This window comes from Lampris incognitus, chromosome 14 (genome assembly GCF_029633865.1).
Source record: "Lampris incognitus isolate fLamInc1 chromosome 14, fLamInc1.hap2, whole genome shotgun sequence".
In the NCBI taxonomy this organism is placed as follows: Eukaryota; Metazoa; Chordata; class Actinopteri; order Lampriformes; family Lampridae; genus Lampris; species Lampris incognitus.
The window spans coordinates 14,793,608-14,809,554 of record NC_079224.1 but is presented as its reverse complement, the minus strand read 5'-3'; the positions used below and the strand labels follow the sequence as shown (position 1 = coordinate 14,809,554).

At 44.1% G+C, this 15,947-nt stretch overlaps 1 protein-coding gene across 2 annotated transcripts in view; it reads right to left on the bottom strand.

Moving 5' to 3' along the window:
• The window catches only part of prkci (protein kinase C, iota), a 37,033-nt gene extending 21,796 nt beyond the window's left edge, over nt 1-15,237 (bottom strand). For both annotated transcript variants that reach the window (XM_056292553.1, XM_056292554.1), the window contains exons 1-3: nt 14,925-15,237; nt 4,462-4,583; nt 1,429-1,518 (exon numbers count right to left, since the gene is read on the bottom strand). In XM_056292553.1, coding sequence (XP_056148528.1) covers nt 1,429-1,518; nt 4,462-4,583; nt 14,925-15,004 — 292 coding nt within the window. In that variant the 5' untranslated portion in view covers nt 15,005-15,237. The remainder of the gene's footprint in view (nt 1-1,428; nt 1,519-4,461; nt 4,584-14,924) is intronic.
• Between the last annotated feature and the right edge of the window lie 710 nt (nt 15,238-15,947).

Genomic DNA, 15,947 nt, shown 5'->3' with positions numbered 1-15,947 from the left:
GTAACAAATAAGACCACTTACAGCAATAACAATATGGTGTTTTATTTTAAATGTCACAAAGTGAGGTAGTGCTTAAGAGCAAAAAAACAATAAGTTAAATAAAAATGTAAATTTCAAAGTGCTTTTTCTAAACATGGGCACCAACAAATGTAAACATATGGTATGTGGTCAGTAACATTGCTGTCATTACAGCACAAGAACCACTCCGATAAACCGGACACATGCCGTGTCGTTGCTGTATGTGGGGTTAACTTTAACTCCCTTCTTTTTTAATAAGTCTACGTGACCCTTGAATTTTGTGAATGGTAGCTCTTCTTCGGCGATGTAGTACGCTGTACTGAATTTTATTTCCATTTCAGCCTCTTCTGCAGAACGATTTGCAGATGCCTGCCTTTCAAATGCCGTTTGCAGAGATGCTGAACTTCCAACTTCCAGCACCTGTCCCTGCACAGTTTGTGCTTCAGACTGTTGTTGTGCTTAAAGATGGTATCGTGCTTGAACATAGTGGTGCCGGTCGAGGGATCAGCAAACTTGGTTTTCCCCGCAAAAGTTGGCCCACACTGAGAACAACACATTCACACACAAGTTCTCCTCTTACTGGTTTTCACATGATTAAAAAAAACACGGTTATATTGCAAGTCGCACCCAGTGCGCCTAGGTTTAAAATTTATTCGCACCAACGCCAAAACTAGGCGCAAAATGCGACTAAATGGTTGCACTCTGGAGCTCTGCACTGCCTGGAATCGAACCAAGGACGTTGTGGTTATGTGGTATGCGCTGTAACCATTTGGCTACCGGGGCACCTGCAGCAAACACTCTTTCAATCAATCAATAAAGTTGCATTTTTTTATAGCGCTTTGACTCTCTGTGTTTAAGAGAAACAAACAATAATGCAAGCGATAAAAAGAAATACGCCTTTTAACAATAACCAGAGGTAATGATAAACAGGTTAGGTAGATTCATGTAGCCAATTCACTTATCGCTAATGCTGGAACACAATTAATTAACAGGCAAATGCCTCTCATTGTGGAAAAAGCATCCATTATGTGATCTGTGTCAAATCTGATAGGGGAAAAAGGCTGTACGGCACACCTCTTGTTAAAAAAACGCCCAATCTGACTGCAGCCTTAGCTGTCACCACTGTCAAATACTGCAAAATGCATTAATAACTAATGCTAACAGGCATTACAACGAGAGAAAAGTAGCATCACTACTGAGTTGTACCCTGCTGGCTCTAACTACTGGCTTTGCGCCTCAAGCCTGCCTGCGATCAAAGGCTACTAAGGTAGGGTTTCATTCCCACAAGCGGCCACACATCCTGCAAATGGATGCTCTCTGCAAAGCACCTTGATTGAAAACATCCAAATAATGGCATATGGTATGACCGATGGTATTAACCTTGCCTGTGGAAAGGGCTGCCGGACTCACCGTGGATGATGAGCTCTGAGTCCTTGTTGAGCTCGTACAGACGCAGGGCCTCCTCCAGCTCCAGCTGTGATGACACAGTGCAAGGGTCACCTAACCGGAGAGGAAACACACTTCAGGTCAGCCATGAGACTGGTGTCGGCTGGTGAAAACTGGAGAAACAATTTGGTGTACAAGTATCTCTACGCCGAGTGTATTCATTCTAAAATTGACTGTATATTAAGGTTGCATGATGAAAAAGAAATTTAATACTCAAACTGCGATGTGTAAACAGATCTTCTATATTATTTCTTATATCAGTGAAAATCAAAGTTTAAAGTTTGTCCACTAGTGAGAGTGATTTTTTTAGTTACTACTAAAATGGTAGTAACTTTTTTGCTTTAACTTATTATGAAGTAAATGTTGACTGCAATGTAACGGCTAAAGAATAATGACATCAACCACATTTAGACTGGTTCCCTATAAGCCTCGCTTTCACTATGCAATTCTGTCTGCCACCGGGCAGGATCTCACAGGAAAATAAAGGCTTGATTTATGGCACAAAGGAAGTGCATCAACCATTGTGCAACTAAAATAGGAAGAGGATAGTGCTTTTGTTTTCCCCAGTAGCTATTCCCTGAAGTGGAAATGGTGGACAGTGGAACAACTGAAGTGACAGTGGAAACTACCCAGCAAGAGAAAAAGATCTTCTTTGAAGGAGGAGGCAAAGAAGGTGAAGAGGAAGAGTGGCAGAAACAGAGGTAAAACCAAGAGTGAACCTTGGACGGGCATTCCCTCGATGGAGTGAGCTCCGGTGTTATATCGAAATCTGTTTCCCTGCTGAGATCTGTTTCCCCTAGCCAGACGGGAGTGTTTGCACAGACACAGGTTAGCTATTGGTTAGGATTAGGTTAAGGTAAGCGTTACGTTGAAGTTAGGTTAAGGTTAGGTTGTGATTGAGGTTAGGTTAAGGTTATGGGGAAACAGATCTCGATGGAGAAAGAGAGTTCGATACAACACCCGGACTTGAGAGGGTTCCAAACCAACATTCCGTTGGCATTCTTTCTACTGGATCAGTAAGTAACACAACCTGCCTACTTGTTAATACTACTGGATGTTTTATTCTGCCTTTAGCATAGCACTGAGATCGGGGTTTCTAGTTCAAATGGGATTCTTACAGTTGCTTCTTGCTTTGGACAGTAGCCAGGCTGCTGATACATGCACAGCGATCCGGTTGTCTTTGCAACATCCATCCATCCATTATCCAAACCGCTTATCCTGCTCTCAGGGTCGCGGGGATGCTGAAGCCTATCCCAGCAGTCATTGGGTGGTAGGCGGGGAGACACCCTGGACAGGCCGCCAGGCCATCACAGGGCAGCGGCGCAAATAATAAAAACACTTGGAAACGAACAGGGGGGAATGTTGAAAAGTTGTCTACAGCTGCTTTAATTGTGCTGCCCTGTTCAAAACAGCAAATAACCTAGTCATTAATAAAGCAACATGTGTACCCTCATCTAATCATCTTTAAAATGTTAAGTCAGGAGTCAACTGTAGGTGATACAGGGAGGTAGACAACAAAGGCCATTGACTCTACTCTTGGCAAAGTATACGGCTTACACTAATGGCATACAAGTGGCATTATCAGAACAAAAACTGTGAGGATAAAAAGTATTTGACAACTGATAGGATGATAAGACGTTTGAGATACATATTGAACTAATAGGTAGAAAGAATGCAGTAACGGTTACAGAGTAGAACTTACAGAATCAAACTAATCAGTATGTAAACGCACAAGTGTGTGAAACAGAGAGCATCCGGACAAATGGAAACAGCACAAGATCCATGTGTGACTGTCTGCATGTGTATGTTTGGTAGTTGGTGCAGTAGTAACAAACAGCTCCTACTTTTTTCTTTTTTTGGGGGGGGGGGTCATTATTAGCCTCTAGCAATTCTTTCTAGTGAGGTGTGCAGATGGCGATGTGTAGTAGCTAATCAGAGACTTAATGAGTTCGGGCAGCCTGACCTTCTCCCAAGTCCAGTGACATGACAGCTCCATCTTTCCTATGACACGATTACTGGCGCATGACAAACTAACTGACAACTAGGAATCAAGGGTTGTACGTACTTTTCTTGATATACTATGAGTCAAGATATAGTCTGAGAGTCAAGTGAGCAGGTACCATGTGCTCATGAGCAGATAGGAGATTAGCATCAGCTACCACCAATGCTAGCAATTTCACTCTGTGGCTGATGGGTTTTCCCACTCTATAATCCATCGAGGCATGCATCTATCACTGTAGGGTTTTATAAACTGATTTGACTGTAATAAATAGGAGATCATTGCTCAGCATTAAGAATACCAAAGGACATACACAAAATGTTTAAAAGTAGGAAAAAAAAGCATTGTGAGACTATCTGCATAGAGGGACTCTACGTACAGCATTAGAAGCTGCTGCAGCAAGGGATGGTGCTGCTCTGTGGTGACATCCGGGCTTTGTGTGCTTCTGCATGAAGAGCTGTCCCTGTATCCACGTTTCTATTTTGCATTGTTTCATTATCACCAAGTATAATTAATCATCAATTATTTTCACTAAGCATTTTATCTCTAAATCTGTTAACCCATCGTCTACCCTGCCCATTCAGCGCCTATTGTTCGTCTATTCATCATGGAAGAGGGATCCTTCCTCTGGTGCGCTTTCTAAAGTTTACCTTTTTACTCTCTTGAAAATTCTCTTTCCAAGGATTTTTTCTTCATTTGTCAGAGGGCTATAGGGTCTATGGATATAGGGTCTCATCTACTGTATCTACATGATTCTTATTGTGTAAAACCCTCAACAGACTGTAAACAAACTCAACTTGACTACAGTATATATCACAGAATATCTAATTTGGAAAGTAAGTAAAGGAGTAAAGTAATGATTGCAAAAGGCAATAATTCACAGCTCTTATTTAGGGTGCATTTAGAAAAGCAGCAATATAAAGTTAGCAGCTGTAATAAGCAGCTTAGGAGTTCTCCCACTGGATGGAGTTGATATGGAAACAAAGAAAACGGCTCACCTTCCTCATCGATCCACTTCATGGTGAAGAGCTGGTCGTTGTCCATGGAGCACATGTCCCTCACCTCCCCGTAAAGACCCTCAAAGGAGATGGATGGTTCAAAGTGGGTGATCATGATGTCACTGCAAAGGTGAACATTGAGTTTTACATGCTTAGTAGTGGGTTTCAAAACAAAATTTACAATAATGAGCCTTTGTTTATAGCAGATTTTTCATTTCAACAAATCTCAAAGTGCTGTAGAAAAAAGATGATTAAAAGCAGATACAAAACAAGTGCCGATACTAGAAGAGTGCAGCGACAAACCACCCCTTTTTTGGCCTACCGGGAGGATGGAAAATACAGAGGCACTGCCTGCGTATCTCCCCTTTTCCAGTGCTTGGACAAAAAACCAGAAGAGTTAGCACTCAATCGCGGTATAAAACAGGTTTTTCAAAGGATTTGAATCACCACAACCACGAGAGGTCCTTAATCATAGTCATAACTGCACAAAAATTATTAGGCTGACCGGCTCAGTAGTATGCGAGATCAGCAGTGGACTGATACACGCACACGCCATTATAAGACTTACGCAGTGCCCAAGTCGACTGAATGGGAAATATCAAAATTGTTTTAATATGCAGCACTCAAGCTAAAATAATCTAGCTAATAAAAATGTTCTGCCTGTCAGTCTGTGGATGTGCAGCCTCATAGGCGGACCCTCGCACAAATACGACCAAGTCTAATGTGAACTTGCACTTGCCAAAAGCAACGGTTAGCTATAGGCTGACAGGTCCAGAATACAAGATTAGCCAGTAATATGCAAGATTAGCCGCGGACAAATACATGCACAAACACACACACATACATACACAAGCAGACTGCCTGGCAGGAGTAATAAAGAAAATACCCATTTTTGAGAGCAATATCAATTCTCAAGCAAAAGAAAAACATGTGAGAGGCATTGAAGGGCTTTGAAATAAACTGCAAAATTACAAGTCCTGCTCTACTTTTGGGACAACGATCATGAAGGGAACTAGTTTGATTTCATGTAGAAAACAGAAATGAAATGATCTACTCCCTGATGACATGTACTTTTACTCGGAAAAGAACAGGGATTGAAAAAAATTGTTTTTTTGATAAGCTTGCAGTTTCAGGACTGATTAAAAAAAAAAAACAACAACAACTTCCCACATCTATTAATTAAACACCACTAGATATTGTTAGACCTCCCCCTCCTCCCTCAAACTAAAAAAACACTCCACTTGCGACGGAAAGAGACGGGGGTGAGGGAGAGCAGCCCTCTCAGAAGTTGCCGAGTGACTCACAATCTCTCAGTCTGTCACACCGTGCACGCATTTATCTGCACGGCACAATTGTGGGTGTGAGAGCGAGAGAAAAAAGCAAGCGAGAGAGAGAGACGGGGAATGAAAGAACAGGGGTGAGAGAGCAAGCTAGAGGCAAACTAAAACAGAATGGATCACAGTGGAAAACAGTAACGGCTGGGTCGTATCGATGCTCTCACGTCCTCCTCTGTGCCATCAGCTCATGAAGAGCAGAGAAATAACAACCGTCTGTGCTTTCTGGCCTTAAGCAGCAAATAACGACGCCTCTCTGACACACACACACACACACACACACACACACACACACACACACACACACACACACACACACACACACACACACACACACACACACACACACACACACACACACACACACACACACACACACACACACACACACACACACACACACACACACACACACACACACCGAGAGACGGACCAAGAAACATCCACAGACGTAAACGAGCACACACTGACAGACACACACACATCCACACAAACAGGCACACACGTGAAACACACACTAATAGAACGGGGGGGGGGGGTATCTGAGAGGCTTAGTGGGCTGTGACAGAGAATATCGTCCCCAGTGGACTCAGTCATTTGTCCCTCATAATTTCTCCTCAGTGGGGAACTGAGGTAGCGCCAGGATTGATGTCCTCTGCTCGAAGGCTTGTGACCGGAGACTGTGGTGTGTTTTTTACCGGAGAGGTGGGTGCAGACGACACCCAAGGTTTCACAGGCCTGCGGGCAACAGCAGCCCAAGCCTACAGCGGATGTCTCAGCTGAGAGGCGTGTCAGGGGAAGAGGAAAGAAAGGTGGTGGTACGAATGAAGGGCGAATGAAGGGGGCAATGTAGAAAGGAGATGGAGATTGAATGATTGAACTGGAGAAAGAGACAAGAGAGGGGGGAAAGGCTATCCGAGTGGCCAGATTGACCCCTAAGGACAGAAAGGATAAAAAAAAACCTCCGTTTACTGCTGTCGAGGAGCCCAGCCCCATCAGCTAGAGAACTGCAAGTATGTCCATCAAAAAAAAACCACAGGCATTCTCCATATCAAGGACATCCCCAATCCAAGGCCAGTCCAGCCATGGTAAGGTCAGCGCAAAGGCCAGTCCTTTCCCTGAAGCTAAAACGTACTGGTGAAGAGGACAGAAGAATGATTTATAGTGCCAATAAAGAGATGCCTGTCAGTGGCAGTGTGTATTCATTTATTTCATTGCAACTCTGGATGGAGATGCTTTGGCACTGCAGGTAATGCACTCTTTGGGAGTGAGATCCAAATTCCAGGGGAGAACAAACTAATAAAAGGCTCAGATGGAAGCCCGCTCCTCCTCTCTCCCTCTTTCAATCTTCCTCTCTCCTGCTGCCTCTCCCTCTCTCTCTGTCACTCCTCCAGTTGGTGTTAATCATTGCCAGCGAGGGTTGGATGAAAAGGAGCTAGTACCACCATTTAGGCAACTCCAATCCCACACTAATCTCTTTTCACAGGCCGGGATGGCAGCGCTACTTCCTGCTAAAAAAAAAACTACCAGACCCGATAGTTGCGCGAGATAGGAGAGTACATGCAAATAAACATGGAAGTAAAGACCTTTCTACTTTTTCGGCCAATAAAGATGACTCTTTACATGTTGGGAGAGCACCGAGGCAAAGACACACAAACTTCCCCTCACCGAGACTCGAGGGAGGACAGAGACGGCGTTAATACCAGCTGGCAACAAGTCACTGAATCAAGCAGTGGCTGTTCATTAAACACCATGCTGCCACTACAATGTAGTTTAATGTTTAGCCACATCTCAGCCTCTGACCAAATCTCTCTGATATAGACACAGACTGAGCCAATGCCAACATCCATGACAAACTGTGTTGCGATATTCTCTGGAAGACTTACTCCAATTTGCAGTGAGCCAGGAATTTGGAGCATCCTAGGAATAAATTATATAGACAACGGTGTCTTTAAAACCTCGACGGTGGCTTTCTGAGGGCACATAACACTAGTCAAAACTTAAATTTTGAAAATACTGCCACAGCAGATTAGCTCACTGGAATAAATAGATGCATGAATAAACAAACTCGAGAGGAAAATGACGGAGCTATGATACCTAGCGTGTACCAAAAGGAAGGCCTGTGTGTCAGACAAGAAAGTGTGGGAGTTCTCTGGGTGACTAAGGCAGAAGGACTGTAGCCAGCTACTAGCCGGCTCACCACTGGTGAATACAAGGGAGGAAGTGATGTTCCACACAGACCTGGCATTCCTTTCTGCTATCCCACACTGAAGCTTATTACAGCTAAATGAAAAGAGGCGTGGGAGGGTTATCCTTGGGAACCTGATGTATCAAACAACCTGAATGGGACTCTGTGGCCTCATCTGTCCAGCAGGAGGTCATTTGTCACTGGCGAATGCTGAAGTCCTGTACAGCACATGTGCACACACCCAGAGTTCCAGTGCAAGTACAGACAGAAAACATACACACAAACCATGGTGTAAGCTTCAGTCTATAACCACATGAAGAAAAGATGCACATATGCATGCTAAATTCAACACCTACACACACCCCTTCCCCCAGCTCCACTGGCCTAGACTAGAGGATGCTCTGGGTTCCCAAGGCAACACATCGACCCCCTTCGGCAGCAGCTAGGAGGGATTCTCGTTCTTTCAGCACGTTTAGCACCAGACACATCCCGCTGAAGATGAGGATAGGGCTGCTCGTGAGTACACAAACATGTATGTGCACATACACTCACAATGCAAAACCATAATGTGGGAGACTGTCTATCTGCTGTACATCACTCAATATAGGCCTAATACACACAATATACGATGTGTAGTTTTGGAACAGCTGACAATCATAACACTAGCTTCGTCTAGTCAGAAAGGCAAGAACTGAGGAAGCCTATTGGATGAGAGGCGAAACGTCTTCGCGGATATATACCAAGTCCAGTTGCACTTGATTCAACTCCTTTGGATAACCATGACCTGGATGAATGAGAACATTCACAGACTGACAATCATAGTGAGCAGACAAACCTGTTAGCTAACATTTTCACATTTAACTAAAGGGATTGTGCATGTGTGTGTGTGTGTGTGTGTGTGTTTCTTTGTTGGGAAGTTGGAGCAGAAGGTTGGGTGGAGAGATGGTTCTATAGCTTTGTGATTCAGTGCCTGGAGATAGGCTTGCATGCGCGCGTGTGTGAGTGTGTGTGTGTGTGTGTGTGTGTGTGTGTGTGTGTGTGTGTGTGTGTGTGTGTGTGTGTGTGTGTGTGTGTGTGTATATGTGTGACGACGGCTGCTTTGAAAAAGATAAGTAGGTCCTCACAAGAGGAAAAGGCCAGAACTACCCAGTCGAGTCAGAGCAATACCAGTTTCCTGCCAAACAACATGCCTTCCACAGGAATACTAACTGCAATCTGGGCCACTGATCAAGCCAGTTCAGAAGCATTCTGGTATTTGCAGCTCAACCAAACAATGTTGTGTTGATGACGATGGGAGGGTTGGTTGGTTTTATTTAGACAGCCGGTAAATAGTAACGGCGATGGCATGGGGAAGACACAGGGAAAGTTCTGGCACAATTCAATCCAAGGCCAGTGCCAAGGATACTTGACTATCACAATCTCTGGCCACAGAAAATGTGTTTCCAGCTTAAAAGTGACCCACTCGGTATCAGAGAGAAATATTTTTTATCTGGTAGACTTGCTGTACCCATCATCTTTTCTTTTTTTTTTTTAAGATTATTTTTTCAGCATTTTCCATTTTATTTGACAGCGATAGTAGAGAGACAGGAAAGCAGGGGAGATATAGGGGGTGGGATGACATGCAGCAAAGGGCCCGGGCCAGATTCGAACACATGCAGGTGTGGCGAGGTCTCAGCCTTATGTTGTAGGTGCTCTACCCGATGAGCCACTGGGTTGCGCCTGTACCCACTTTTTTTTGGGGGGGGGGGGACTCCCCTTTTTCTCCCCAATTGTATCCGGCCAATTACCCCACTCTTCAGAGCCTTCCCAGTCTCTGTTCCACCCTCTCTGCCAATCCGGGGAGGGCTGCAGACTACCACATGCCTCCTCTGATACATGTGGAGTCATCAGCCGCTTCTTTTCACCTGACAGTGAGGAGTTTCACCAGGGGGACATAGCGCATGGGAAGATCATGCCACCCCCCCCACCCCACCAAACAGGTACCCCGACCAACCAGAGGAGGCACTAGTGCAGCGACCAGGACACATACCCACATCCGGCTTTCCACACGCAGACACGGCCAATTGTGTCTGTAGGGACGCCCAACCAAGCCGGAGGCAACAGGGGGATTTGAACCGGGATCCCTGTGTTGGTAGGCAACAGAACAGACTGCCACACTACCCGGACGCCCAGTACCCACCTTTTTTAACTTGAGATTATGAGCCCCTCTTATAGTTTGGCTGGGGGCTTAATGGTACTAACAAAGGTCTGTGACATTTGTGCGACAGTATGCCACCAAATAAGAACTTGTGTGACCTAACTGCTAAAAAAAAAGAAAAAAAAGAGGCAGTAATAAGTTGTTCATTCAATGGGCATGTAGTAAATTAAACTAAGAGTAGGCTTAACACACACTTCTAATTGTATTTTTTACAACACTAAATATTTAACTCTATTAACTGGTTTGGACAATTTAAGTATCAACTGGATTAAATCATACCGTAATAAAGGACAGGAGCCCATATGGAGCAAAATTAAGGATGAGCAACTTAACATTTCCTTTCACAAGAAGGTCAAGGAACTTAAATATTACAATAACTGCACACCTGATTTTCATTCATAACTTTAAGCGCAGCAGTTTTTATTAGTTATTACACAAAATTGTTGCTGCATAACTACTACTTCTACTACTATTTTCAGCTGCTCCGATTAGGGGTCGCCACAGCGGGTCATCCGTTCCCATCTCTTCCTGTCCCCTGCATCTTCACACATCTCTGTCACACCAGCCACCTGCATGTCCTCCCTCACCACATCTATAAACCTCCTCTTTGGCCTTGCCTTTGCCCCTCTTCCCTTGCAGCTCCATATTCAGCATCCTTCTCCCAATATACCCAGCACCTCTCCTCCAAACATGTCCAAACCACCTCAATCTTGCCTCTCTTACTTTGTCTCCAAACCGTCCAACCTGTGCTGTCCCTCTAATATATTTGTTCCTAATCCTGTCCTTCTTCGTCACTCCCACTGAAAATCTTAGCATCTTCAACTCTGCCACCTCCAGCTCCACCTCCTGTCTTTTCGTCAGTGGCACTGTCTCCAAACCATACAACATAGCTGGTCTCACAACCATCTTGTAAACCTTCCCTTTAACTCTTGCTGGTACCCTTCTGTCGCAAACCACTCCTGACACTCTTCTCCACCCACTCCACCCTGCTTGCACTCTCTTCTTCACCTCTCTTCCGCACTCCCCGTTACTTTGAGCAGTTGACCACAAGTATTTAAACTCATCCACCTTTGTCACCTCTAATCCTTGCAACCTCACCATTCCGCTGTCCTCCGTCTCGTTTCCGCATATGTATTCTGTCTTGTTCCTACTGACTTTCATTCCTCTTCTCTACAGTGCATACCTCCACCTCTCCAGGCTCTCCTCAATCTGCTCCCGACTCTCACTACAGATCACAATGTCATCTGCAAACATCAGTCCATGCAGACTCCTGCCTGATCTCGTCCGTCAACCTGTCCATCACCATTGCAAACAAGAAAGGGCTCAGAGCCGATCCTTGATGTAATCCCACCTCCACCTTGAACCCATCCATCATTCCTCCTGCGCACCTCACCATTGTCACACTGCCCTCGTACATATCCTGCACCACTCTAGCATACTTCTCTGTCACTCCCGAGTTCCTCATACAATACCACACCTCCTCTCAGCACTCTGTCATATGCTTTCTCTAAATCCACAAAGACACAATGTAACTTCTTCTGACCTTCTCTGTACTTCTCCATCAACATTCTCAAAGCAAACATCACATCTGTAGTGCTACTTAGGGCTGGGCAATTAACCGAAAATGTATGGAAACCGACATGAAGAACCACTCACTGACTTATTCTTGCTCATGTCAGTTAATTCAGTTAATAATTTCCCAGCCCTAGTGCTACTATTACTTCAACTGCTTTCATAAAAACAAAAACTTTTACACAGCATTGCTGATGATGAAATTGACAAAAACCCTTGGTACTTCAGTAACCTGCCAATTTGTCGCTGCAAAAACAATTAAAAATAAAGATATTCTAATACTATTATGCTGTTTATATTGCTCATGATGGAAAATAAACCTGAAAATAGTATAACCACTAATAAAAAAATGCACCTTGGGAACAAAATAGTGATGGCTCTATTTTCCTTCATATTTTGTAATAAGTCATGTTTACACAGAACCGCACCGATACTGTACTCACCATATCAGTTACAGTTTTTTGACCACTGTGAAACAGTATCACAGGCATAATCATCGTCTGTCTCGCCATGTAGCCAATCAGCGACCACAGCTCACTACCAAAGACCAGTCTTCATGAGTGCCATGTAGAGAAAAGACTTGAAAAGCCAGTGACAGGCCGGGACTGCTACAGCCTGACACCAGATGTGCTGATGCTGGCACTGATAAACAATAGAGTTATAAATAGAAAAGTATGACCTAATCTTAGAGCTAGCCACTTTGTGATAACAATTTATTTAAAGTTTTGGTAGTACATTCTCCTATTTGGCTTATCTTTTTGCAGAGAAATACATTACTTGACACAATTTAGTCAAAACAGATTAAAAAAAAAAACCTGACAACAAGTGTATCTCATACATTCAATGACGACAATGACGTCAACATCAACAACATCAACAGACCCCCTGAAATATATACCCTAAAACTAGAACGGTGTGAAGCCCTATATTAGAAAAAAAAAGTTCTTATAACACAAGTACTGGAGCTAAGTTTCCATCATAAAGGATGGCACTAGGACAAAGTATTATCACCTCAAGTGTGTGCAGGTAACGTCGCACAGGGGTCCACCACGCTAAAAATGTATGCACCACTTATGATACTGTAGGACACTTTGGTAAACGGTGTCCACCAACTGGTATATGTTAAGCCTATTCTATTTACCCCCCCCCCTTTTCTCTCTAGTTGTACTTAGCCAATTACCTCACTCTTCCGAGTCGTCCCGGTTGCTGCTCCACCCTCTTTGCCAATCCAGGGAGGGCTGCAGACTACCTCATGCCTCCTCCGATACATGTGGAGTCACCAGCCACTTCTTCTCACCTGACAGTGACGGAGTTTCACCAGGGGGACATAGCGCAAGGGAGGATCACGCTATCCCCCTCCCCCCTGAAGAGGTGCCCTGACCAGCCAGAGGAGGCGCTAGTGCAGCAACCAGGACACATACCCACATCCGGCTTCCCACCCGCAGACACAGCCAATTGTGTCTGTAGGGACACCCGCCCACGCTGGAGGTAACACTGGGATTTGAACCGGAGATCCCCGTGTTGGCAGGGAACAGAATAGACCACTACGCTACCCGGAAGCCCTGTTAAGCCTATTTTAAGAATAAAACTAGGCATGAATCCAAAGTCTAAGAGACAATATTAACTGCCATAGATGGAATTCCTGCCAACAACAAAAAAAACATAATGCAGATGATAACCTTGCGTTATGAGTGTTAAAGGGCTGTACTTTGAACATGACCAACAGATTAGACCACTTCCCTTCATCAGTTCTTCTGCATAGTTGAGATTCTTTTGATGCAATCTCACAAACACATCAGATGCCTTGCGGACAGACGAACAGACACTTTGCGATCATAGAGTTTATTGTGTTTTCGGGTGTGTAACAAAGAAATGATAAACATGACGGGTCTGGCAGAGGTGACTTGCAATACACGTTTTTCTTGTCTTGGCTAAACACCTAATGCTGTCTTCACGACCACTGATTTCTGTCACTTAACACAAAGATAAAACTAAAAACTGTGCCTGTGGTGTTAGAAGGCAATTCCTGACACCAACTCAAAACTGCAGTATGGCAGCAACTCAGTCGTATTTGGCAGATACCTTTATCCAAAACAACTTACAAGCATCAGCAACTAGCAGATAAATTTAAGTGTTGGTACCATAGAGTTCTGGTAATTTTATCATAAAACTACTATATGAAACAGTAGTAGTAGATTGCTGAATAATAAGTACCATAGAGTTCTGGTAATCTTATTATAAAACTACTATATGAAACAGTAGTAGTAGGTTTGCTGAATAATGATGACAGCATAGCAGTACAACATGAGGCACCAGTAGTAACACATTTGTTACATAGTAATATCACAGTAGTACAATATGAATTATCAGTAGTAGATTTGCTAAATAATAATCATACCATAGTAGTGATATATATGACGTAGTAGTAGATTTGTTACATAGTAATCATACCTTAATAGCAGTGTATGAAGTAATAGCAGTACATTTGCTAAATAGCAATATCAAAGTAGTACATAGAAATAATATCAGTCCAAAGTGCATGTCATTTCGGGTGTATTAGCGTAGTGTAAGTGTGCCTTAGTATAAGAGGCGGTGAGCATAAGAATCAACACACAAAGTATATTTACACTGCCACATATCAGTGTAACCGACGTATCGTTGACATTGTAAACACAGCACACCATTTTCACGTCAATCCCAGCTCGCCGAGACTGATAGTAACAAGTGACAGTCTGTCCACGATAACAAGATAAGTTAGCTATGTCAGACCATAATTAACGCTGACGTTGCCGACAAATTGACAAGTGTTTTAACGTTGTGAACACCAAGACCTGTGGCTAGCACTTTAGCTAACGTTTGATTGCAGCTAACCAAACAAGCATCTTCTGTGCTTCGACATAAAGTCTTTTGCGACCAAATAAAATATAAATATACGCGGGGGGGGGGACTTCGCTCGTTTCCGCACAAGCAGCGCAAATAACACGGGGACTCATGACAACATGTCCGGGTAGTTTCACTAGCCCGGCGACCCAACACTGACAAGCTTGTTAGCCGCTAGCTAGCTAGCTAGCTAACGCTAGCCAACTGGTAGGGTAGCTTCCAAAGTCGAGAAACACCACCGGTTAGTTCACGAACTTACCCAGTAAACGCACGTAAGCGGAATATGGCTTACCCTTTGTAATAGGCCTTTACCCGGACTTGGTGGGAATTCTCGCCGGGGTGGGACATGGTGCTGTCCCGCAACGTCGGCATCGTAAAGACCCAGTCGCCGAGGAGGACGTGTTCCCTTCACTGTAGCTTTGTGTTTGTGTACCACGCCCCGAAACAGTCGGCTTCCTCGACAAGCCGGGTAACGACGGGAGCAAACGACCCTAAAACGAACGAAGTGCGGTTTCTTTTATGGGGGAAAATCCACATCCGAAGTTGTAGAAAACTTGCCTGGTCCGCCAAACAACTCCCTACCGCAAAGGCCGATCAACGGGCGAGTCCATTTTCGGAATGTCGGGGGCGCGCAACTTCTAATGGATATAGATAAACAAACGCAAATAAATGGGGGGGGGGGAGAAAAAAATCCCACAAACTGGACAGATTATACGGAAAGACGTGCTTTTTTTAAATTAGCATGCTTCAGTTCTTTCGTCTGTTACAACCTTTAGCAAACCACTTCCCTTTTAGTTTACGTCTGTATAAAGGAGATCGTTTCTTTACCAGCATTCCGATTATACCAAGTGGAAGACGAGGGAGGGGGGGCAGTTTTTCATGTGGGGAAAGAAAGCGTCTACTGTCTCTCTCCTCCTGGCTCTGGGTGGCGCCATTGAGTGCTCAAGCTCTTGACAGGACTTGAAGACGATGATGATGATGAATGCAACCATTACCAGCAAAGGGCTGCTGGTCACAGACGGCATCTGTTTGTCTTGATCTGTTTGTCTTGATTCACATTTGTTTTCTCCGTCCTCCTCGTCTCCGTTATCTCTTGTGAATTTCCTCTTCTTTTTTTCTTCTTCCAAATGGCAGATGTAGTTTAAAGGCACAGCTGATAGTAAAACCAAGCACGACTACGGCTTGAATTCGGAGGAAATGTGTTACAACTATTCACACTCAGTCCCTTTCAACGCCAACAACGCAGATTATACGGTGAATTTTCAAATGCTATTGAGCTGGCATGCATCGAATTACAGTAGTCCAGTTAAGAGAA